This window comes from Nanorana parkeri, unplaced genomic scaffold, assembly GCF_000935625.1.
Source record: "Nanorana parkeri isolate BGI_ZX_2015 unplaced genomic scaffold, ASM93562v1 scaffold784, whole genome shotgun sequence".
Lineage (NCBI taxonomy): Eukaryota > Metazoa > Chordata > Amphibia > Anura > Dicroglossidae > Nanorana > Nanorana parkeri.
In genome coordinates this window covers 39,227-65,745 of record NW_017307052.1, presented here as the reverse complement: position 1 = coordinate 65,745, position 26,519 = coordinate 39,227, and the positions used below count along the sequence as shown (strand labels likewise).

The 26,519-nt window shown below is 43.6% G+C and overlaps 2 protein-coding genes across 2 annotated transcripts in view; both read right to left on the bottom strand.

The window, feature by feature from the left end:
* Nucleotides 1-18,683, bottom strand: part of GUCY2D (guanylate cyclase 2D, retinal) — a 42,196-nt gene extending 23,513 nt beyond the window's left edge. Inside the window, exons 1-5 of the mRNA XM_018564797.1 lie at nt 18,023-18,683; nt 9,843-10,141; nt 8,806-9,157; nt 5,657-5,741; nt 3,047-3,140 (exon numbers count right to left, since the gene is read on the bottom strand). Of these exons, the coding sequence (XP_018420299.1) occupies nt 3,047-3,140; nt 5,657-5,741; nt 8,806-9,157; nt 9,843-10,141; nt 18,023-18,683 (1,491 nt within the window). The remainder of the gene's footprint in view (nt 1-3,046; nt 3,141-5,656; nt 5,742-8,805; nt 9,158-9,842; nt 10,142-18,022) is intronic.
* Nucleotides 18,684-25,944: 7,261 nt separating this feature from the next.
* The window catches only part of LOC108793772, an 8,785-nt gene continuing 8,210 nt past the window's right edge, over nt 25,945-26,519 (bottom strand). Inside the window, exons 4-6 of the mRNA XM_018564796.1 lie at nt 26,364-26,418; nt 26,180-26,270; nt 25,945-26,031 (exon numbers count right to left, since the gene is read on the bottom strand). Coding sequence (XP_018420298.1) covers nt 25,945-26,031; nt 26,180-26,270; nt 26,364-26,418 — 233 coding nt within the window. The remainder of the gene's footprint in view (nt 26,032-26,179; nt 26,271-26,363; nt 26,419-26,519) is intronic.

Sequence of the window (26,519 nt, the reverse complement as noted above, 5' to 3'; positions counted from 1 at the left end):
TATTATTTAAGTGTTCGTACTATATTTAAAATTCGTCACGATTTAGAGATTGGGATTTTAGAATTTGTTTTTGTTTTTCTTATACACGACCAATCTGTGACACCGAGTCATTTATATTTGGATTGGTGTCTTTGAATAGATTGTCACATCATTAAGAGGTTTGTTTGGACAAACCATGTACACTTAGTACACAGAAACACCTAATCAATACACCGGCTGGTGATTGAAAACCCTTTTCCCACACCTGATTGTTGTATTGCACAATTATTACCGAGGTAGTGACTACCGAGATTTATAATTTTTTCACAGTAGAATCTGAACTTAGTAACTTCTTCACGTCCTATAGGGCACACATATTTTATTTTATTTATATTTGTCGAGACCGAGCGCAACTCACTTGCGATATAATAAGTTCACTCACACACATAGTTGCGGCTGGTCGAACTAATTATTTAGTTATTTAGTTTTCACACCTAGCGCAGTGATTCTTGAATTACTATAAACATAATATTAACTGAACAGAAATCAAAATATAAATATATAGTACACCTCCATGTTATATACATATATACAGACAGGCAATAAAGCCTCGTCACTGGATAAATAGACTCAAGCTTAAAGGTGAAGTATGGGGTTAGGGCTTTTCCCCATAGTTCTCCTTATGTTAACGGGAAGACACAAACTAGCGCCCTCCCGTCACCCTAGGCTCAGTATACCGCGAGCTACAGCTCGCGGTATACTGAGATGCCGCAGCTGAAGCAGATCCAGACAATTATGTCTGGATCCGCCCAGCTGCGTGAGTGACAGCTGGCTCTGCCTATCTAGAGGCAGAGCCAGCTGTACCTGCCCCCTCCCCCGTCCATTCCACCCGTCAGCGCTGGAGGATCGGAGCGGGGAATCCAGCCACTCCCCTGTCACGGCAGAGAGCCGTGACAGGATCGAGAGGTAAGCGAACGCCGGTATGTGTTCGCTCACCTCCCGATCTACTGAGCCGACCTGTGACAGTCTCATTGTCACAGGTCGGCTAGAAATATGAGGATGAGTGAAAATCACTCACCTCATAGTTCTCCTTTAAAGATCCGCAACCTATTTACATGAAGCAGCAGAGAAGGCCTAAGAGGCACAACTTGTCACCTATGCACGCAGCCATTTTTCAAAAATCTTAAATAACAAAAATCTAGGGTGATAAGAGACAGACAGCCACACACCCGGAGAGAGACTCCTGTGGGTCAGGGAGGCCTGATACCCCTCCACACCTTCAACCAAGCCCCCTGCCTCCACTATCTCCCTGTCTGCTCTGCTTCTCAGTGTTTACTCCCTCCCAGATCTCCTATTCAGAAGCACATCTGTTTGGTATCAGCAGTATCAGCAGCAGTTCATAAACACCATCAACTTTACACCCTTATGGGCATGCACCACCTACCTCTTCGCTCATATACATTTACGGTATATGCATATGATACACTATCCATTCCCTTGAAAGTGAATAAAAACAGAATATTAACTTGTGATTACGTCTGACAAGTGTCACTATAATATATAGAAGTTCTGTCAACAGCGCTCCACTGACACGTTCAACTGTCTGGGCTTAATTTGAGCTCAAGCTATTGAGCTCTCTAACCAACAGGCATTGTTAACAAAGCAGATAAGATTGGCCTGGAATGCCATGGGGACTAGAGTTCCACTGCTGGCAGAACATTATAATAATACATTATGAATTTATGATAATTCTTATAAATGTGAATAAACAAAGAAAATGTTTTACAATGTATTAATAATTGTACACTGCCTTCAATGTTTTATGTCACACATCAATACTGTTGTCTCCTGAAATGAATCCAATGGATGCTTAACCTGTTATGAACCTACTTTTATAATCAAATTCTACAGCAGAACAATTGACTCCTCCCATGGACTGCTCTGACTATGTAGGAATGTGTTCCCTTGTTGGTGTTTTGTATGTTTGCAGGCCCTCTTGTGGAACCTGAGAACCAGGGACAATCTGTACTACATAACCTACCAGTCCCTGTTGAGGAGACCCGTGTGTCAGGGGTGGCTACAGAGAGTCCTGTCTGTTTTGTCAGCTGGTCAACTTCTGGTAAAGTTTGTCACTAGTGGGTTGGACCAAGCTTTGACAAAATAGAAAGGCACTGATCTGGAAGAATCTATTGTCAAGTCGTCCCTTTGGGGAAAAAACTAGACCTTTGTTAGTCGGCTCTCCAAAGGGAAATGCTTTGTGGGGAAAAGGTCTCCTTTGAGAAGGCCATGTGACTGGAGAAAGCCCTCTGGAATGGAGTTTGGTTCTAGAGCGTCTGTGTGTGGGACATGTGGGAGACTCCTGCTTGAGTCAGCAAGCTGGAAAGGAGTAAAACACAAACTTCCTGTTTTTTGTCTGCTATGCTCCAGTAGATTGTGCATAATGCTCCTGGGTGCCAAGGAAATGAAGGAACCCCTAAGTGTCTGGGCATTCCACTTCTTTTTTGCCCTATCTACCTACCTAAGTTTTAATTAAAGAGTTAAAACGATATATTTAAATCTTGAACTGCATTCATGTGCAAGAGCAAGTAAGTGACCCATCCTAGGGACATGGTAATCCTAAAGGGGAGTCCCAGTTGTTATTTCATGGCCCCTTACACAGAGGTACTCAAGATTTAGAACATCAGGAAATTTCTGCAACTCTGACTTAGTGGAGACTTAGGATCTTCTAATTTTCCTAGTGCTGCAGAGAAGTGGATGTAATAGATGCAAGGTGAGGATCATCTTACCTTAACCCTAAACAACCTTACAACTATATGCAGCATTCCTCTTCCCTCCCCTATTATTGTATTATGATGTATCCTTGGATGCAACAAGGCCAACTTGATGTGATTGCCATGACTGATCGATATCATGGAGTCATGGATGTATAACGGTGCAAAAAGAGGACCAAAAACTGAAACACATATTTATTCCCTTCATGTTAACCATTAGCAATCCCCTGAATTTCTTTTTGGATTTTGCTTAGACAATCCGATTGATGACCACCCACCAGCCATAGAGTCCTAACCTTTTTGCTCTGTGTGTAGATAAATACCAAGTCCCCCATGTTTAGAATAATTTTATTGGGACCTCTCATAAGTTTTGCTTGCTGAAGTCTTCTCCTGCAATACAAAAATTAAAATGCACAAGATCAAAATTCATATTTTTGCTTTTGGTTATTTATTTATTTTACATTTGAGCTCTGTCTGGGATGCACATTTTTGTAAAGTTGTGTAATAAGTTGCCTGTCTCAAAGATCTGCCCAGGATATCTTTTGTTCCCAGAAATTACCCTGATTTTTATTCCCCAACATCGCATTTCTTTTTCTCTTTTGTGGTTGTTTGGTATGCTTCCACCACCTCTTAATTTCTATTTGGCTCAGCTTTCTAAATCAAAGCAAACCAGACCTGATCTTAAACATACTAAAGTCAACTCACACATAAAAAACATATACCCTTACCTTAGTGTACTTCCAGAGTGCCAGTAACCCCAAAAACTTGGGACACTGAACCTATACTCTTGGTGCTCTGTAGTACCAGCTTGGGTCAATGCCACCACCTCCTGCAATTCCATATAGATCCCTCGAAATGATACACACAGGGTTATTCACAAAAGGGTGAAGTGTTTGGAGAAGGCAGGAGAAGGGAACAATCTAGGCCAACATAGTTGATTTGGAAAAATTCTCCAATTCAGCTCACTTTCCAGCTCAGTTATGTTGTCCTAGACTAGGGATGGCCAAACTCCGGCCCTCCAGCTGTAGTGAAACTACAAATCCCATGAAGCATCTCTCTCTGGGAGTCATGTCTGTGGCTGTGAGAATCTTGCAAAGCCTCATGGGATTCGTAGTTCCACCACAGCTGGCGGGCCGCAGTTTGGCCATCCCTGTCCTAGATGGTTCACTTCTTCTGCCTCCTCCAAACTCTTCACCCTTTTGTAAATAACCCTGACAGCCTCTGACCAATAGTGAGGGGCAAAGCATGGAAAGAGGTAGGTCACAGCTCCATGTACAATTTTCCATATTGTGCTCTTCAGCTTTTGGGCCGCTTTGAAAGAATACCTAGGGTTCTATCATATCTGATGTCACTTTACTATCTTTAATGGGAACCTGAGAGTTGTCATCACTGACCAGTTTTTGTTTTTCCATGGCTCTCTTCCTAGAAAGCAAGGTCCATGCAGTACCTCAGACCCCCCTAAAAAATGATATGTGAAGTATGTATAGAAATGCACCAGTGGGAAAAATGTTAAATATAGAATATATATTCACCCCAGCTATCGGTACCCAGGCAAGGGTAACCTCTGCGGAAATCTGGGGAAGTATGGGGATTGCAAATCTCATAAAATAACCCTGCACTGTGCTAGAGCATCATCTCGTGAGATTTGGGGTACTCAGCATTCCCAGGGAATCTCGCCAGGAGGATAGTTTCACCCCCCGCATTGCAGAAGATAGGGTTAAGGTAAGTATAGACTCTTTTGTCCCCACAGATGCATTTTTTGTTCATACAGCAAATTATAAAGTGGGGTTGGACGCTTTCTCTTGCAAGGTCTACTTGAATCTTGCATCTATACGTAGAGAGTGACTGGCTCAGGACAAGCATGAGACCAGTAAAACCTTAGGGCATCTGATCTGAATAGTTTAAAGGAGCACTATGGGGTCAGGGCTTTTCCCCATAGTTCTCCTAAGGGTAACGGGAGGACACAAACTAGCGTCCTCCCGTCACCCAAAGCTCAGTATACCGCAAGCTACATCTCGCGGTATATTGAGACGCTGCAGCCGGGACAAATCCAGGCATTACTGTCTGGATTCACCCAGCTGCGTGAGTGACAGCTGGCTCTGCCTATCTAGAGGCAGAGCCAGCTGTACCCTCCGCCGTCTGTTCCACCAGTCAGCGCTGGAGGATCGGACAGGGGAGGGGGGTAATCCCTATAGGGAGCCGTGAGTGACAGTCACGGCTCTCTGCAGGGACAGGATCGAGAAGTGAGCGAGCGACACAATGTGTTTGCTCACTTCCCGATCTATTGAGCTGACCTGTGACCGTTTCATTGTCACAGGTTGGCTAGAACTATGAGGCTGAGTGATTTTCACTCGCCTCATAGTTCTCCTTTAATTTATTTGAGAGTTTGTGTGAGTATGCAGACCAGGTCTGTAATTCAGAAAGCATTGAACCCAGAGATACATTAAGTCCAAATGGGCAGGGTAGCTGCTTTGGTCCCCACATCCCTTCGATTGACATCAATAAGGTTTGCAAAAGGCACAAGGACACTGCAGCATTTGCATTGTCTCTCCATCAGACACCAACTGTCTACAAGTAATGACAGGTGGATGCAGAAACATAAAGGTTGTATGTGGGTCTCCTAGACATCCATCAAACGCTAGGTTCCTGGCTAGGTTGCCTTGTGAATGATCCTGTTGTAATTGAAGCCAATGGATCAGTATGTTCAAAAGCAGGCTGGAAAATTGAAGCCTATGTTATTTTTTTAATGACAGTTTTCCTTAAAATCCATAACCATTGTTCCTTTATTGACCACAGACCAGTAGTGTCTATCTGCACTGTGCAAACCGGTGCTATATGCAGTAAATCCTGTATTATAATAATAATATAGTAATAATACACACACAGTGACAGATACAGCACCGTACCTTATGTAGAACGCAAGTGATCCTCCAGAGAAAAGGAAGCTCGCAATGAGGATAAAGAGGAGGAACACAAAGGCTGGATCCACACCTGTGAATAAAATTAGGGCTATGTAACAGGTCTACTTAGAAAGGCAGCTTTCTTCATCGCAAGTATCATTTTCCAATAGTTTTGCCTAACACGCTGAGAAACTGTTGCAATATTTTAGGTAGATTGAAAATAAGCTATTTATTGTGGGGTGTCAAGAAATAAGCAGGTCTTGCATTTTCACAAAGTCTTAGAGAATTCACCCATCACATTCAACAAGGTTCAACCATCGACAGTCACATGAAAGATAATTGAACAGAATTGTCTTTGAAAATGATGGGTGAATTCTGTTAAATACGAATGTTCAGCAAATATTCACTGTGTGAATTGCACAGCAAATCCTTTCTAAAACTGACCCCATAGTGGTCTGGTTTACATGGATGTAAGTTATTGGTAAGTTTTGGGATGAAATAAAATAGGAAAGTTATATACAAAATGAATATTTAAAAAAAATGGAATATAAAAAGGGAAAAATACTTACCTTAGACTCCCAGCTACTGGCTGCTTCCTGCTGGCATTGGTGACCCCATTGGGCCTCATCAATGTGTCCTGGAAAAGCTGAGCACCTTAAATCCCATGATTAAAAATGCGCTATGCAAATATGTTTATTGCACTGACATTGTGGTGAGTCACAGCCCACCTTTCTCAATATTTAATTTAGATACACTTAAGTTTGTAGAAGACTTGAGTGAAATTGCAGAATTTGTGAACCACCAAGCTTACAGTCATAGGTTTAAAGTATATATAAAGCTAAAATTGGTTGTAACCATTCAATGATCTCTCAAAAACTTTACATTTTAGAATGATGAAGGGTTTGAACCTCCAAGGTAAATTTACCCTCCCTATTTGTCCTGCTGACCCACTGTCACTAAGACAGAAAGTGATAGTTGTCCCAAAAGAGGAAATCTTCCTCTGCCCTTCAGGCTGCATAGAGGACCACTCTCTTTGTATAGGTTTGGGCTCCCTTGCTGTGTTTTGTATTACTTTAATTTTTGTGTTTTGTCTTGCAGAGGGGTGATCTGTATAACTTCACCTGCTGGTCGCTCTGTTTAGAAAGTTCCAGTATCCTGTATTAGGAATGGATACAGAGCATCCTGTTTGTTTTGTCAGATAGACCACCCCTGGTGAGCTTCTAAACAGTAAGTTATATATATATATACAGGGCTCGAAAATCCACTCGTCTGCTCGTCTGTGACGAGCAGACAGTGGAGCCCGACGAGCAGCTTCCAGGCCGGCCGCGGTAATTACACGGCCGGCCGGGAGCTTTACAGTCAAGCGATCGAGCGTCTATAGAGACGCTCGATCGCTTGTGTCAGAAGCTGTCACTGCCGTTGCCGGTCCCGAGATCCGCTGTGCCCGATGCGGCCGGGACCGGCACGGCTCTGTGACAGGAGATCAAAGGGAGTTCAGTATACGAACTCCCTTTGATCTCCTCTCAGTCCCCGAATGCAGGAAGTGATGTATGACTGGTGACATTTTTGACTGACTGGTGAGACACCGCCAAATTTTTCAAGCCCTGTATATATATAGATATATATATAAGTTATATATATATAAACAGTAAGTTGGACCAAGCTTGAACAAAACAGGGAGGCAATGTTCTGGAAAGGTCTTTTGTTAACCCTCCTTGTTGGGAGAGGGTGGTTGTGATGTAGGCTGTGTGCTTGGTTTTATGCCCCAGGGCTGGAGCCCAGGCTTAGAGGGTATCGCCCCTCTCTTTAAGAAGACAGGCCATACGGGCCTAAGAAGATATTGTGCTAAACTCATCACTGGAACAGAATTACACTCAAACAACTTGTTTTGCGGGGCTAATGTGCACATGAAAAAGTTCTGTCTGATGCTTTTGGATGTTAAGTTCCAACCAGTTAATTGCTTGCAAAGAAGCAGTAGGAGCTCCATGTACCTTTTGGGTATTTCACTTCCTTTGTCCTCCTGTCCTACTTCCATGCACAAGTAAAGCATTGAAAACGACTTCAGATGTGAACCTACTGTCCTTCAAGGGCAAGTAAGTGTGTCTATCCTGGGAACTAGGAATGTCATAAGAAGGAGACCATCCTGTATCTACAATACTTTTTTTGGGTGGAGGCACTAGACACTAAGGGCGAGAATGCCCACTCCCACTTAGTGGAGGCTCAAAATTCCTTGTTACTCAGTTGCTGCTACACCATTTGGATGTAATGACTGCAAGGTCATCTGACATGACTCCCTCTCCCCCAAAAAAATATTGCCCTCTGAGATACTCTTATATGTATATATGTTTTTCCAACTTCAATTAGGCTTAAAGGAAACTGCTGGCAGTACGTAGCCTGGATCGGTTCAGTCTTTCTTTTTACTGCTATTTGAAAGTGGTTGATAAGCTATAGAAGCTATAAAGCATTGGATGGCAATGGAGCACTGTATGCTTCTTCTTGACTTTTGGCAATATACTATTGCATTTTTAAACAAAATCACTGGTACAATATACACTGAGTGGCCAGATTATTATGACCACCTGACGTTTGTAGGCAAATTAGCTATAGTTTCGCGTAGAAGTGATTTTTTTCTGAAGATATGGGTAAACAACGCGATGTAACAGCCTTTGAACGTGGGATGATTGTTGGCGCTCGGATCCATGGAGCGAGTATCAGCAAAACATCAGAATTCGTTAAATGTTCAAGAGCAGCTGTTGTTAAAGTGTTTAAAGACTGGACTGTCAGCCGAAAATCTAGGTCTGAACGTGCGAATTGTGGCCGACAGCGACTAGTCAATGTTAGGGCAGAATGGAGAGTGGCTAGACTGGTACAAGACAACAGAAGGGCAACAGTGCAGTGTCAGATTCCTCGCATCATCTTGCAACATCTCGAGTCACGAGGCGGCCCAACAAAGTCATCTCATGGAGTCATCTCGTGGCCCAACGAAGTAATGATGGGGTGGTCATAATAATCTGGCCACTCAGTGTATACCGTTATAAGAAATTTTGGGAAGCCGAGATCCAAAAATTCAAGGAGTCCTGCTAAAATAGGAGCTCTTGGTTGGAAGATAAGGATTGATTAATAGTTGTATGGCACGTATCCACACATGGACCTACCTCCGATGCAGATTGAGCTTCGGTCAAACCAACAGTCAGAATCAGTGCCCGGGTGGTAGTTGAAAGGGTAGTGGATTTTCCTCAGGTAGTGAAGGTCTCTCGTGGCTGAATTAATAGTGTACACAGGTGTCAGTATCCTGCTTTCTCCATCTGTATCCAGAATTACATAGGGTGTATCCGAGTCTCCATCGTCATCCAAGGTGATTGGGTACCCAAAGCCCTCCAGCTGTAGGTTCCGAGAAAGTCGTTCTGTAGAGCTGGTGGTGACTTTCTGTCCTGATCCGTAGGCCTTCTCGATAACTCTGGCCATGAGGTAGATGGAGTTGTAAATGGTTGCAAAGAGTGGAGACACCTAGGTATACACACGTTTAGAACATGAGTTTAAAAATGCAGAAGCTCAAAAACAAAAGATAAATAAAAATTACCCAAACCGTTATTGTTTCCCATTAAAAGCTCTAATGTGTTTTAAACATACAGTTATCTTTAAAAAAGTAGATCAATCCCTATTGAAGTTCACCTTAAATCAGAAAAAACATTCCGGGTGCATCAAAACAAATGATCTGCAAAGTCTTAGGGCCCATTCACACTATGTGTGGTGACTTGATTAACACCAGCCTCAGCAAGGGAACAATTGTGTACTATGTGCCCTGTCCATGCTGCAATGCTGCTTTTAGGTGGGTTGCAGTTTTTGCTCTGGAGCTCATCTGATGTCACAATCTTGTGGTACATATGAATTAAGGTCATTTTGACATTGTAATAAAGTTAATAAAAGAAAAAAGTTAACAATGCAATGTACAACCCCCAACCCCCCACCCCTTCCCCGCCACTGGTACACAGCAGACACTAGCCCACATGTCAAAACTGATTGTTATATGCGTGTGGCTAGTGTGAACAAAGACTTTGCACAACTTTTGTTTTGGTGCACCTGTAATGCTTTTTTTCTTCTGAATAATAAATTTCCACCAAAATATTATACGATGGACAGGAGCATAAGAAGAGGGTATATGAGCATTTTTTTTGAAGACGGGTAACATTACCTCCATTGGGTCAAGATCTCGTGGTATCTCTTTATTGGATTTTGCATCCTGGAATGTTTGATAGAAGTTTCCATGCTGAGAGGTGACAGTGATGGTGAGCACAGCATCATAGGCCCGACGAAGCCTGGTCTTGTTTGTAAAGATGGGAAAGGGGCGGTCATAAGGAAGACTGAACTGCAAGGTATCATAAGGAATGAATACCACAGAACCATCTGTCATGCGAAGTTCATGGGCTGTCTCTAGAAGCTGACGTTGGTCCTCACCACCAAGCAACACAGAGTGCATGCACATCACCACCACTACAAAATTGGAGAACATTTGTCAGATACAATGCATATGCAAGACAATCTTATTCTAAAAAAAATTCTGATGAGCTACTTTAGCCCTAGGTCTGTGCAGTCAGACAACCATGTAAGGTACCCATAAACATAGGTCTCCCAAAATGACTATTTTCTCTATGACTGGGTGATACACTTTAGTCTATAAGCAATGCAAGTCACTCCCTACTGACAGACATCAAGAGAAATAACATCTCAATGTCTTGGGGTAATTAGAGAGACACTGTCACTTTGGTTATTTTGAAGTGACAATGTCTGCTCATTGACCACCCCCAGACATGTATACATACTTAGTTGCGCTCTCTCTCTACCTCCCCGCTGCTACATCCCTGCCTAAACTCCAGTGTAGGTGGTGTTGGAGCTTAGACAGGAGGTTGACATCAGGGCACACCCTACGTGACAGTGTTCAAATCTGGGAGTTGGCCAACCAGGCCCCAGCACTTTCATATAGGAGAGGCCTGTAATACACCCCCAGGGTTTAACACGGTCCTTGGACCACAGCTGTGGAATTGGCTTTGCTTTTACAGGGAACGGTATCAGATCGTGGCCATTCCCATATCTGGAAACCCCACTCTGTTACATAGCCAGGGGAGGGCTACGTGCCCTGAATGGTAAAAGAAATTACAACGTCTCTTTAAATAGGATCCAAACTGTGGAAGCTGTGCACAAAAAAGGCCAGCAGAGGACAAAGTATTCACCAGTATTGTCTATGGTCTCCCTGCACCTTATCTTCTCCCCATTAGTGACTTACCATGCTTTGTCCTGCACTGTGTCTCTGTGTGGAGGTGTCCATTTTGGTAGAGACAGGGCTCTGCTTCCTCTTCAGCAAGGGGTACAGTGAGTAGCACAGTAGTAACATCATAAAATATCACTCCAAATCTGGTTAAACTAGCAGTCAGTGCCTTAGGCTTCTTTTTTCTACTAAGCCGCAAATGTTTTGGGTAAGGGTCTATCTGTGGACACAACCTTAGTCTTTATTTCAGCAAAGGAGTTGATAAAGTTTCACATAATGATTTCATACAAAGGTTGTGCAAGCTAGGACTTAAGCCTTGGATGATTCAGTAGATAACCAGTTGGCTAAAGGGTAGAGTGTAATTGTAAATGGAGTTCATTTGGAACAGAGACCAGTCACTAATGATGTACCACAAGTCTTGTACTATTTAATCTGTTTGTAAGTAATATAACTGAAGGATTGATGGGGAAGCTATATCTTTCTGACACAAAGGTGTGCAAAAGGGTTGATATTCAAGGAGGTGTGTGTAAAATGGGACATGACTTGGCAATGCAGGAAGATTGCTCAGCCCAAAGCAGTGGAAAGTTTAATGCCATAATTGGTTAATGATGGCAAGCAGCATGGTTAAGCAGCATCCCCGCCCGTTTTTTTTACATTGAGCTGTCAAAATCTCCAGGCTGGCAGCTGAATGGGGCCAGAAAGTCATTGGTTGCTAGGATTCTGGTGGGCGCCAGTGTCCTGGCAACCAACCATCGTCCTTGCAACAAATGACGCAGGGCTGGATTGACGTTGGGCAGAGCCTGACGGGGAAACTGAGACACTATTTCCCCATCAGTTGTGTCTAACCACTTTGACAGCAATTGACAGCAGACAGCAGCAGGTGGATTTCATAACCATTAGCATAACCACCTAATTGCAAGTTAGGTGGTCCTGATGGGTAATTTGATGCTCAGAATTCCCATCAGGTCCACCTAACTTGTCATTGACAGCAGTCAACAGTTTCCAAAACCACCAGTAGCTATGGAATCTGCCCACTGTCACCTGCTGACAGTCACAAGGAAGGCAGACCTGATGGGGAACTAGTCTTCCAGCTTCTCCATCAGGCCCCACCCACCCAACAGCACATTTCCTTGGCCGCTGTGCCTGCCTGTATGGCTGGAGCAATGGCTGAGCAGGGAGCTCAGTAACGCAAAGCCAGTGATTTCATCAAGATCCATGTTACAAGGCTGCACAGAGAATGGGGTGCCCAGCATGAACACTCCATCTTCAGTGCCGGCCTCCAAGCGACAAATTCACGTATCTGTTTCTTACAGGTTCATTAATAATTCACAAACACCGAAATTTGTTGTGTGCTGAATTATGAGTGTCTATGTCCTCTTTCCTCATGAAGAGGGCTCTGATCTCCAAAATGCATTGTATTTTCTTCATCATGACAATCCCCAAAATGCATTGGCTCTTTCTCATGAAGAGGACGCTGATCCCCGAAACAGTGCGATCGGAAAAAATAGTACATGCAGCATTCTGTCCGATCGCACTGTACCAGAACGGAGGAACTTCCTGTACTTCGCGTTTCGGTGCAGGTGATCTCACTGCGGGTGGAGGGTCCTGCCTGCGGTGCCATTGACATGAATGGCACTGCCATGCCCCTTCCCGCCCTGGAACACGGTCCGGCTTGATTTCTGTGATCCAGTGCCTGAACGCAGTGGATCCAGTGTGAACCTTGGAGCTTCCTGTAATAAAGACCGGTCACTGCTGCTCTCTATCCCTGTGCAAGGTGACTGGTCTTGTCCTTGCCCCCTCCTGTAATAAAGACCAGTCACTCTCCTTGTGCGGGGTGACTGCTCTTGTCTCCGCCCACTCCTCTAATAAAGGCCAGTCACTGATGCTCTCTCTCCTCGTGCAGGATGACTGGTCTTGTCTCCGCCCCCTACTGTAATAAAGACCGGTCGCTGCTGCTCTCTATCCTTGTGCGGGGTGACTGGTCTTGTCTCCGCCCCTCCTGTAATATAGACCGGTCACTGCTGCTCTTTCTCCTTGTGCAGGGTGATCGGTCTTGTCTCTGGCCCCTCCTGTAATAAAGACCAGTCACTGCTGCTCTCTATCCTTGTGCAAGGTGACTGGTCTTGTCTCTGCCCCCTCCTGTAATAAAGACCGGTCGCTGCTGCTCTCTATCCTTGTGTGGGGTGACTGGTCTTGTCTCCGCCCCTCCTGTAATAAAGACCAGTCACTGCTGCGCTCTCTCCTTATGCAGGGTGAGTAGTCTTGTCTCTGCCCCCTCCTGTAATAAGGACCGCTCACTGCTGCTCTCTCTCCTTGTGCAGGGTGACTGGTCTTGTCCCTGCCCCTCCTTTAATAAAGACAGGTCACTGCAGCTCTCTCTACTTGCGCAGGGTGGCTGGTCTTACCTCCGCCCCCTCCTGTAGTTTTCTCCAGGCAGCCTATAGTGGGCTCTGACGGTCAATGTACAGTACAGTAATGATATCACTGCTAATTGTATAAGGTAATATTTGGGTTTGCAGAGGCATTTGGTGTAAAGAAAGTGGATTTATATACTTTGTGGCAATTGGGGGATATATCCAAATGAAGTATTTTGTGCCCAGGGTTCATCTTTAAAAAGCATTTTTTATTATTTGTTGATCCTTCCAGTAGATCCCTTATTTTTCCACTTCCAGTAACAGGTCAGGTTTTCCAGCTACAGGTGTTGTGACAACCCATAATAAACTGTGATAAGTGTTATTTGTAGACATGTGCGATTCGTTTCGTTCCGAATCGAAATTCGGACGAAATTTTGGAAATTCGTAGATTCGGAGCATCCGAAATATAACATATCCGAAATCATGCGAAAGCATCCGAATCCGAAATTTCGGATGCGAAATTTCGGATTAGGAACGAATTTCGTCCAAATCCTGTGCGTGCATTGTTAACATTTAAACGGATAAAAACAAATTAAGAAAAGGATTTTAATGTCCCTTTAATAGTAAAAACTAGAGCACAGCAACCAGAAATGACAAATGTGCCAATTCTGCTACCCCACCTCAAATTGAATTTTCAGAAATTCGTCCGAAATCCGAATTCCGAATCCGATTCCCAAAACGAAACACATATAGTAGGGTTGCACAGATACCGAGTATAGTACTCGGTACAAGTACGAGTACATGTACCGATACTTTTGAGCTCCAAGACTAGACTAGAGAAAAATTCAAAAGTTAGGAGGCCGCTGCCATTTGTAAGGAGCACACGGAGCTCCTGGCATTTGTACATCTCTGTTTTAACGTACAATTTTGTTTTTATAAATATAAATAAAGGGATGCACAGATACCAGTTTTGCGAGTACGAGTACTGATACATTTTTGTTTATTGTCATGTGACAGTTTTTCTAAAACAATACAGACTAATGATTTCAGGATAGTGTTGGAGCGCCAGAGCCATGTCCCAGCTGTAACCGCTGCAACCCTGGTAGTTCTCATGAAAATGCCAAGTATCTGCACTGGTACTCGAAAAGTATCTGTGCATCCCTAACATATAGGATACGAATTTCCGAAAAACGAAATAAACGAAATCCGAAACTAAACAAAACTAATTTTTAGCCGCCGCACATGTCTAGTTATTTGGGCCTGGGCGTTAATTTGTTTGTCTTTTGCTAAAACTACCATTCTATCGAAGTCTTCCCTCTCCGTGGGGTGACAATGGTACGGCACAATTTCACTGCAGAATGAGCAGCGTTGTCACATTTTAGGGGTAGAAAAAAAAAATCTACTGGCAGGATCAACAAGTAATAAAACAATGAGGCTCTCAAATATTCTCTCTGAGAATATTTTGCACCAAAACTACATCGCACTGTATAATATATCAACAACAAAAATGTTAGCAGCAACATACAATAACTCCATGCTGAACTGTCTGCTCCAAAATCAGCTGATTTGACAGTGCCACCACCTCCCTGTGGACTGGTTAGCAATGGATTATTAGCATCTTCTGGTAACCTACAGGTTACCAAACAGAGGGCCGTCCTCAGGCACCTGTGCATACAAAGACAGGTGATACCTTGAGCCGCCTAGATTTGATCTATCTGATCTCTACCGCAGGGATGTTCACAAGCCACGTGTCGTGTTACATAAGACAACCAAGGTCAGCTCTGGCCACGTTACAGGAAGAGGAATCGGCCTACCTCCCAACTTTCTGAGATGTAGAAGAGGAACGCCTTTAAACACAAAGTAAGTAGGCAAAAAAACAGGTCCCGGCCAGTTATACCGACCCATGACTAGTTCAGAAAGAATAAAAAGATTGACTAAACCCAAAAGTGCATTTTTACACTATTACTTTTTACTTCATACTGGCTCTTCAAAATACCAAATCCAATAATTTAGAGGTTATTTGTGTATCACTCGGCTCTAGATCCTCAAATCATCTCTGAATTGGTGCTGACACTGTCCTTCCTTCTGGAGGGGTGCTACTTTTGTTTCCTATGGCCCCTGTGTGTATTGTAACGTAGTCACCGCTCCAAGCTCACTCTCGGGACGGACTACAATCTCAAAACAAATTAATAAACTAAACATGAGATTGTAGTCCATTCTGTTAAGGTACCAGCAGCAGGAAAATAAATCCAATCAATGAAAGGGATGGGCCAGGAATGACTAGGCGGGGAAGGAAAGGGCAAGATGATAGGGAAGAAAAGGCTAGATGATGCTGACCAATCTCCAGGAAGGAAATGAGATGGGCTCTATCTGACTTGCTCCAGCTTCTAACGCACACAGGAGCAGACAGAATCTGGAGCAGTTGCCCATGGCTTCTCTCTTTCCTTTTCAAAGCTTAACTGAACAAACTGAAGAGAGAAGCTGATTGGTTGCCATAAGAAAACTGTCTGCTCCAGTTTTTTATTCAGTTGTGTTCAGTGAAATCAGAGTGAGCAATTTCAGTCCAGTAGAAGAGCCGGTACAAGTGTGCAAGACTGAAGGCAGGGCTGGAGTTCAGCTTAAGGGTATAGTGTTAGCAGGGCTCAAAATTTCAGGTCCTGACCTACTAGCCAGGCCTTCAAAGTTACTCGCCACCAGTTGCCCTGCATAACACAAAAACAAACACACAGGGCACAACACACATACAGCCACAGCACAATGCACAGGGAATTACACATACAGCCACAGCACAACGCAAAGAGCATTACACATACACATTTCATCTGAAATTAATTTTTAGTCTTCGCACATGTCTAATAATATGCGTGTGTGTGTGTGAAGGGGCAGTTTTCACTTTTTTAAATTATTTTTTACATTTTATTATATGTTTTTCTTTTTCTTTTATTATACATTTTTTTTTTTTTTACTGTTGGGGGGCTTCGGGGGAAATATTAGGGGTCCAAACAAACCCCTGACATTTCCCTTTTAAAATAGAAAAGAAATTGAGGACACCAAATCCTCAATTTCTTTTTCAGCAGCCTCAGCACCAAGTGAATGGGAAGCACTCAGTACAGAGGCTTGCCATTCATTCAGACACTGATAGTAAAATATTTACTATCAATAGTTTCTGAAGGGGGAGGAGCCTCTGTACTGAGTGCTTCTCCCCATTGAGGAAATCTTGAATGAACAGGCTGTCATGTAAATCACAGCCTGTTCATTCATAACTGGGGACACATAGTACTATGTGTCCCCAGTTATTTACAAACACTGGAGTGACCAGACGATCGCTCCAGTGTTTGTCCTTCTCACACGGAGGATCGGTAAATATCACTGATATTTACCGATGCCCCGCTCTGCCACGCACAGAGCCGCTGTCATCCTGAAACTGACAGGATGACAGCGGCTCCGATCTCCTCCCCGCTCGGCCATCCTGACAGCTGCGGGCACGGCTTCTCTCCCCCCCACCGCTCCGCCATCCTGACAGCAGGCAGCGCTCCCTCCTGCGACCCCCCTCCGGGACGGACGGACGAGGGAGCGCTGTCATCATTTCGGTGAGGAGGAGAGAAGCCGCCCCCACACAACTTTTTGAGCCCTGGTGTTAGCATAGGTTTAGTGTTATTTTTAGGGTGTGGTTAAGAGTTAAGTTTCAGTTATGAGGGAAGTTACACTACAGGTGTGTCAAATATCTGCTCCCCCTCTTCTGCGTTTTTGTCCCCCATAAGCTCCATAGTGGTGTAATGACAATGTTTGTGTTGGTCTCCTGAATGGAAAAAATACTCTCTGATGCTCAGCAAATATCTCATGGCATATCAATGTGAGGAGGAGATGACCCAGGAAAATGCAAACTCGGCACACAATAAAAAAAATACATTGCATAACTTAAGGTTAGGTCCACTGTCAAACTAATCAGTAGATCATTGCATCCAAATTAGATGGAAACCTTGAATTTCCCTGTAACAGCTGAGCTTGGTCCCACCCGTTTCCACCTCCCACATGTTCCTGTTGGTAAGTTAGACCACCAATCAGATTAACGGACACCGGCAGTAGTGGGGCCAAATTAACAGGAAAAAACAAGATTTGCATACAACTTTATGTATCTCTGGATCTGCCAATCTTTTGAGGCTTTCACTGGAGGTAACCACTGCTTATGCTTTTTTTTTTAATTACTTGCTGAGTTTAAAGTTCACAATTTTGTGACTGATTTACTATAAGAAGCTACAAAGGGAGAGCGGTAAACAGCCAGGAAAAATCCATGCTGATGGGTAGCTATAGCAAAAGGTGCTCACAGTAAAGAGAAATACCAGTTAAAGTTTCAGATTTTTTAGGAATTCAACTTTAAATCTAACTGGCCCAAATAGGGCAAAGAAATAGGTTTGCTCTAAGGCCCCCTTCACCAGCATTGCAAATGCCCGTTTCTTCCAGGTATGGAAGAGCATGCGGCTCACTGTCCTTCTTGTGATGTAGCTGGTGCTTGGTGATTGAAACACCCTGTCACATGTGGGTGAGGAGATAGTCCACAACCTCATGTATGCTCCAAAGAAAGGCTCAGAGCTTACAGGGGGTTTCCTGTCTTGGCTCCCAGGAGCTAAACTAAGCAGGGGCAGGAAGGAAAGACAGGTATGCTGGGTAGAGGGACATTAAAGTTAACCTCTTGCTTGGTCCTACATGGGCAAAGCACAGGTCTATTTTAAACACATTTTTTGAACAAATGCCTACCTCTCACTCTTCGTCTTCTTTTGACTCTCTTGAGGGCATCTCTTGCCCCTTTTTCACCCTCCTCCATGGTAACTACTGGTCCCACAGGCAGGCCCCAATTACGGAGAGCGTCGGCTAGATCCCTGCCAGTTCCAACCCAATATTCCTGTGGGCCCATTACTATAGCCACTCCGGCCCATTGGAAAAACCTTAGTACAGAATAGAGAATGTGGGCTGGATGTGGAAGCGGGCTGAGAACTCCAATACAGGACCAAGAAACCATTGGCTTATTCCATCCTTTTGTAAGAAGATTTGCAGCAGAACAATAAGAAGGGTTGGCAGGTCCAACAAAAGCAGCCACTGAATGCTCCATGAGCGCAAAGGACGCAAATGCACGCGGTGCCGAACATCCTTCAGGCAACAACACATGCTCAAACCAGATTCCAGAGGCAAGGGTGTGATCAGAGTTTAGGTCAGAGATGGCTAGCCGGGCTGCCACATTGGGCAGTGCTTTGGCTATTAGTGGGTCACATGTCCAGGGCCCTACTAAGCCAATTCGAAAGGTGGTTGTCCGGATAGCGCTTGGTAATAGAATCACTATGAAGAAAAACAAGACTGCAGATATTGGCAACTTCCATCGAGGATGGTTCGAAAGGAAAAGTAAGGAGTTGGGACGAGGCATAGTGACTTTGCACAAGCTTTAGAGGTAGGTGGACATCATCGTTCAGGTCTCAAGCTAGTGAAGAAGGATTTTGAAACGAGAAATAAAAAACAAGAGTAGACAATTTAATAAAAATAAATAAAAAAAGGCAAATTAGTACATATTTAAAACAGTAAAACAAAGAGACATAGGCATATAGCAGCCATTGTCCATCTGGACCTCTTGATCTAATCTAGCAACCATTTCTCTTTGCCTCGCTCAAGGGATTTTCCACGGCCACAGGGAGGTCAAGTAGGATTTGGACAAACCTATAAAGTGCACAGCTGTGAATATGTGTAGTTTTAGTCGACTATAAAAGCGTGAGTAGAATTAACATTTGGATCGAACACAAGCAAAAATAATCTGCCCACCAAATAGGGATAACACACGACTTTTAAAATAACATTTATCTAAGACTTACATATAAAATTTTCTGCTGACTTTTTTTACTTAGGGATGTAACAGATTTTAAGTCATCTATCGTGTTCAACAAAAAATACTGTATATATCAATTGACAGGATGGCAGGGGGTATCTGTATAATGTAACAGCGTCATTGGGTCTATAGGTTTTTATTGGTTTTTATGTATCTTGGTGGGATGGTTTTTATTTTTAGGAGCTTATACAAATATAAAGAAAAATAAATAAAGGAAAAAATATTACAAATAATAATATTATATTAAACATTTTCAAATTAAAAAAAAAAATATATATTTTTAATTGTAATTTGTAAATGTTTTTTTCAATTTAAAATGTTTTATTTTGTTTTTATGTTACCATATAATAGTAATAATAATAATAAGTCTGGAAAGGCAGTGCTATTGTTAAGTAAAATGTCATGAAATCCTCTCCTGCCTCCATCCTACCGGTTACAAAGGAACATTGTTACAGTTCAGTTCGTTTATTGCAGATCATTATAGGTTTTTTTTAATTCTACAAGAAGTCATGCATGAATCTCTCACCTGAACATCTTTTATTCACCAAACGTTATTGCGTTTGGACTTTCTCTGAACTTTCGTTGGGAAGCTGAAGATTCCTCGAGATATCCAAATGGCGCTTGTGTCTGCGTTATAGAAGAGATGGACATAGCCGGTCACCTAATCCTGATCTTTAATCTGCTTCTTTTTTTTTTTCCTTGCTTACCTTCTTCTCTGACTTAGGACTGTTCTGTCTGTTCTCTCTCCTCCTCCTCCTAATCTCCACCTTCTCACAACCAGCACCTTCTCCACTCTTTCAAGCCCATCGACGGAATTCGTGGAGGACTTGCAGTGTTTCACCACTCTCCTCATTCATGGTCTTGGACCAGATAGGTCTGCAATTTTTTTTTTTAGGCAGTCATCTTTGGTTAACATGCCACCAGTTCAAAAGACACAAGGTCCGTTGGGCCTCACCTACCAAACCAAAAGCTTACTTCTTCTTCAGAAAAATGATGACTTTTCCAAGTCCCAATTTATATCTATAAACAGACTTTCTTTTCTCAGTTGCTTTCTTTATGCTTTATTCAGCACTGAGAGTTGTGCTGCGTTCAAAAGGAATGAAAGAGCAAATAATAGCCATGTGTTTGACAGGAGAAGCGGAGCTGGAGTCATAAAATGTTTAAAGTTTAAAGCGTATGTAATCCCTAACAATCAACTTCTCTCATTTGCTTCATTTTGGTCTTTTTAATTCACCATTGAAAAGGTTTCTTTATATTTGTTAGGTAAGTGCAAAAAAAAATAGCTGTTGATCCCGCCAGAAAACTAGTGGGCTGATAACTTCCTGTGCTGCCCTCTCATCACTTGCATTGTTCCCAGTTCAGTTCAGTGGACTACAGAACACCTATCTCCAGGGCCGGATTTACTGTCTCTGCTGCCGCAATGCCAGGTTCCTCAATGTACCCCCCTACCCGCCAAACCCCCCACCCCTATGGAGAATGGCAGACCTGCAGGCTGCATACAAGTGATCTTGGCGACCTCACCGAGATCACTTTTACAAAACAAGCAGCGGCTTCCCCGCTGTACATTTAGCCCTGCTTGCCCAAAGCAGGGCTAAATGTAGAAGACAACTACCCGTCCGGCGCCCAGAAGTGCATGTCCAGAGGGTTGGGAGATAGGAATTCAACACCCCTGCTCCCCCGAGGCTGGGCCTCGGTTGGCCTTGTAGGAAATCCGGCCCTGCCTATCTCTATGTTATGGAGATGCCAAAGGTCCTGGATTTGCCATGATTTTTTGGGACAGTTCCCCATCTCAGTCTTCTATCACAATGATGCTGTGTCTCAAGATCACAGTAACTCAAAAAAAGGGTGTTGACTGAGGGGATCGTTTCTGCTATAGGCAGCTCATACATATATATAGGTGGTTTTGCACATAGAGTGGGTGCGTCAGGTGTTATTGGCCATGGGCTGTTGATGAAGGTGTCCCGGGCACTTGGACTAATATGTTGGCAAGTATGTAGTCTGTAAACACTTCCTTTTCTAAGGTGACAACGCTGCTCCTCCATAAGTACAGTGCACTGAGTCAGAGTTGTAACAGGAAGTGAGTCACTGGTAGGATCAACAAATTAAAATATAGGATTAAACAGCCAAAAACAGTAAATTAATGCAGTCACCACACATCTAAGGACGGGTAAACTGCAATGTATAAACACGTTAGTTCTTGGGTTTAGATACACTTTAAGATGAGGGGGGTGTATTATACACATTGATTAGAGGGGTGTAGAAAAGAGCAGGAGGACGGGAGAGAGTTATAAATATTAGGATGAAGCTGCTCTCCATTGGTCACACAGGAGACAGGTATTTTAAAGTGAACCTGTCCTCATTCAATGAAATGAACCAAGCTCCTCATGGAACAGCCTCAAATTTGCTGTTGGCTTTAAAGTGACACTAAACTCTGTAGTTACATCTTAAAAATGTATTCAAGTGTCTTAATTATTAACAATGCCAGACCTTATGTGTGTATCACTCGGCTGTAGATCCTCAAATCATCTCTGAATCAATGCTGACACTATCCTTCCTTCTGGAGGGGGGCTACTTCTGATCCCCATGGTCCCTGTGTGTGTTGTAAAGTAGTCACCGCTCTAAGCTCACTCCCGGGATGGACTACAATCTCACATTTAGTTTATTAATTTGTATTGAGATTGTAGTCCATCCCGGGAGTGAGCTTAGAGCGGTGACTACTTTACAACACACACAGGGACCATGGGGAACAGAAGTAGCCCCCCTCCAGAAGGAAGGACAGTGTCAGCACCAATTCAGAGATGATTGGAGGATCTACAGCCGAGTGATAAACATTTTAATTAATATAATACAGGATTTATATAGCACCAACAGTTTGCGCAGCGCTTTACAATACAAGGAAGACATTACAATCACAATACAATTCAAGACAAGATGGTGAGGAGGGCCCTGCCCCTGAGGGCTTACAATCTAAAAGGGAGGGGGAAGTGATACATGAGGAGGTGGCTGTGTGGGGATGAATTGTTTGAGAATGTGATGGTTGAGGTGGGATGGCATTTTTGTTAATAGTTAAAGTACTTGAATGTATTTTTAAGGTTGAACTCCTGAGTTTAGTGTCACTTTAAAGCACAACTCAAGGAAAAACATTTTTTTTTTGCTGGGAAGAGATTGCATTTTTATTTTATTTGGCCTGCCTGTCACTTCCTGTTCTGTCTGACACCCATCACATGAAAAAGATGTAAAACCCCTCAAGAGGGACTCGCATGGTAAGAAATATATAATAAATATCTTAACATAAAACGTCACTCTATATTAAAGCTCTCTTGGTTCTGACTTTTATATGCTTTAAATGTACTTTTGATTAGAGTTGGGCCTTACAGAATCTTGAAGGTATTATGTTTCTCAAAATGTTGTGCAGTTTGTATTTACAGTATGTACATGGAGTTAGCTGTATATACTTGTAATACTGTGGCGCAATGCTCTGCGGCTGTCTGCTCATCTCAATGAAAGTCAGGGCCAGCTCAGAATCCCCAAGTTCATGGAACATCAATTTTTTATCAGGGGTGACCAAATCATTTTCTCAAGGGGGTCACATGAGAAACTGGGACTGTTGTGGAGGGCCTAACTAATACAACCTGCTGGTTTGACTCTCCACAACAGCCCCAGTTTCTCATGTGATTAATGCACGCTACAGTGCAACACACAGAGCTGTGAAAGTAACGCATGGCATAGGTGTAAACGGGCTCTGAATAAAGTCTTATTGTCCCCACATGCGGCACAAACCTGCAGCTACTGTACAGGAGAGGGCGGACACAAGAGGACGTCCGTAATGCTGGGGGCGGGAAGACATTTGTCACTGGTTGTTAGGACCGTCCAAAAGATCCTAGCAACCAATAACTGTATAGAAGGACCCTTGACATCATTGGTTGCTAGGACACTGATTACATTATTATAATACATGATTTATATGGTGCCAACAGTTTGCGCAGCGCTTTACAATATAAGGAAGACATTACAATCACAATACAATTCAAGACAAGATGTCAAACATAATTGTCGGGATCCGCGGTATACTGAGCCTAGGGTGACGGGAGGACGCTAGTTTGTGTCCTCCCGTTACCCTAAGGAGAAGTATGGGGAAAAGCCTTAACCCCATAGTTCTCCTTTAAGGGATTGCCTAAAGGCAGTCAGAGTGGGAGATAGATGGACAGGTTGGGGTAAAGAGTTCTCTAGAGTCTCTCCCATTCTATGGAAGTCCAGGAGGCGAGCATGGGAGGAGTTGACAAGGGAGCTGGAAAGCAGGAGGTCTTGGGAAGAGCGGAGGGGACGGTTAGGGTAATACTTTGAGACAAGGTTTGAGATATTGCCGGGGGCAATGACAATAAAAGCAATAAGCAGCACAGCAAAAAAACATGAAAACCTTTTCTAGGTGAACCTATAGCCCCATATATCTAAAGCCAATTTTTTGTTTTGTTTTAGTGCTAGATGGCACGTGGAGGGGTTGGAACAAGACTGGAGGGGAGGCCGGAGTGCAGCTTTAAATCTTTTTATTGAAAATAAAAAAATATATATACATTTTCCTATAAATAACGCAAACAGGTAAGCATAAAAGTTTTATTGAAAATAAAACCCCATCTCATACAAAATATTTTATAAATAATAAATACACAGCAAACAAAATGTACAGATAGAAAAGATTGTGATATCTTTCTCAAAAACCGTTAAGAATAAATCCGTAGTAAAAAGGCAGACGGTGTTGTTGGCACTAGGAGGTGACGGTGGTACAGTCCACGTGACACTGTACCCCCCTAGGCACGGAGATGGTACATTCAATATTTTACACTGTACATACAAGACGTCAAAGTAGCAGAAGTGACGCAGAATGTAACCCTCAGATTATAAAAAAAATGCATTGTTCGCTTTTAGAACTTTCCGGAAAGGTTTCTGCTTCTTGGGGTCTCATTCACACGACTGCGTCGAGATAATGCGTGCAATGCATATTACAGACATTCCTTTTCAATGTCTCCCCAACGCCCTTGTGCTGCAGCATACGGCGACGCATCATAGGGACTTTTATTTGATGCATCTGATTTTTGGTGCACTGGCAGCTCATTATTGCCAGTTGATTTGCCTCAACGCAATGCATGTTAACCCATCTTAAGGCACATGTGTTACCACACAGCACAAATGTAGTTGGCCTGCCGTCTTTGACACGTTTCACCCTCTAGTGGAGCTTATAAGTACGATTAAGCTCTGTTAACAGGACAATAATCTCTTTACTCCTGGACACGGCTATCCTCTTTCATCTACACACAGTAGGATGTTACAAAATGGCAACTGTGGAGAATATTAAAAACTATAAATTTGTATGTTATGTGATGTATGTTAAAAAAAATTGTTTAAAAAGATTTCATCATCACTTAGGACGGTGTTGTCCCAAGATTAATTGTAGCTACCACGGATAATGTACAGGAGCTAAAATGACAATGTCTTATATTGATGGGTCATGTCAGCTAGGGGAGCACCGATACCGATTTTTCGGCATCGAGTACCGATAATGTTTTTCGCATACCAGAAGTCCCATTAAGGAAGCCGGGCGGCGTGTAATGACTCGCCGCCCGGCTTCCTGATTAGCCGGGAAGATGGCTCCATGCTGACGAGGAAGCATTGAGCCGGCTTTCCGGCCAATCAGGAAGCCAGGGGGCAGGTAATGACTCGCCACCCGGCTTCCTGACCAATCAGGAAGCCGGGCGTCGTGTAATGACTCGCCGCCCAGCTGGCTCTATGCTGACGAGGAAACATTGAGCCGGCTTCCTGACCAATCAGGAAGCCAGGGGGCGGGTAATGACTCGCCACCCGGCTTCCTGACTAATCAGGAAGCTGGGTTGTGGGTCATTACATGGCGCCTGGCTTTCCGATTGGCCGGGAAGCCAGCTCCATGCTCCTTAGTCACCTGCATGGAGCCAGCTTCCTGTCCAATCAGCAAGCCGGGCGACATGTAATGACTCACCCCCTGACCTCCTAATATTGGAAGTTCCGTACTTCCCAAATAGTCGGTATCAGTATCGGTGCACCCCTAATGTCAACAATGCTTGTGAACGTAAAGACACGCTGCCATTTTTCCTAGTCAGAAGTGATGGTGTCTTCTGATAGCTCACCCTCCGACCCTGCCGCATAAGGTATATTCACCCATGTAAGTTCTCTTACCACTTCCCGGCCCCATCATAGGCCTCTCTCCATCAACCTAACAGAGAGGGGCCTTTGCATATGAGAGCATGTGATCACCGAATGTGTCAGCGCTCGGGCCTAAGCAGCCAAATCGCCAGGCCCAAACACCATAACATGGGCGAAGGGACATCATCCACATAAACATCAGAGTACTCGGGGTGGACTCCTGCAGCAGAAAGTTGGCACAGGAGCACAAATTGGTGAATATACCGTGATGGGGCAGGGGGGCTATCAGGAGACCGTTTGTGTGAGGCCGAATCTAGTCATATAAGATGATAAGTGGAAGGACTAAGAGCACAGAGAAAGTACTAAACATTGATAAATAAACTTTCCTTAAGACCTATTCCTAGTGTAACATGCATGCGTTGCGGTAACCTGTAGCACTTTGACATGAATGCTGGAGGATCATACAACAGACCCCCATGGGGCAGTTTCCTCATGTGGTGGCAGGATTGGGGGTCAGTAGAAAACAATAGATCCCTCGTTGCTCGTGTATTCGGATTGCCTTTCCCAAGGCTATATAGCTCATTGAATCATGGACTGTGTGAAGGAGACCTCATAGTCCGAGGGGTCAGCAGATGTCTTATTTCCAGATCCCACCACGTCCTCCGGGGGCTGCCAGCCTCTTCAATGGTTTTGTAACATTCTGTCGGCGTGGATTAGGCAATATCTGGGAGAGGAGAGGTCAGTAAGACGGCCGTATAGAGATCAATTAAAGGGGGCTGATAACAAAAATCAGATGTGCTCTCACTAATATTATTATACAGGATTTATATCGCACCATCCGCTTGTGCAGCGCTTTACAATATACAACTTACCTCCTTCTTAACTGCCCCGGATGCTTTGCTCTCGGCTTGTTTCCTGACATTCGTCTGAGGTTTAGGGACACTGGGTTCCTTCTCCTCCGACCTGCACATAGAGGCAATGAGGGTGACCACAGATATCCACATGCACATAATTATAGGAGGCTGCAGGGACAGAATGATCTGAAGACAATGTTACCTTTGAGCTGGTTGGTTTCCTTTCTTCTGCAGATACTGACGTAGCTCAGTCACATCTAAATACAGAAAATTAGTAAATTCAGAATTATCAGAAGGAAAATCAGAAAAAAACAGTCCAAACAGCAAGAAGAGTGGGGGGTGGGGTTGAAGATGGCGA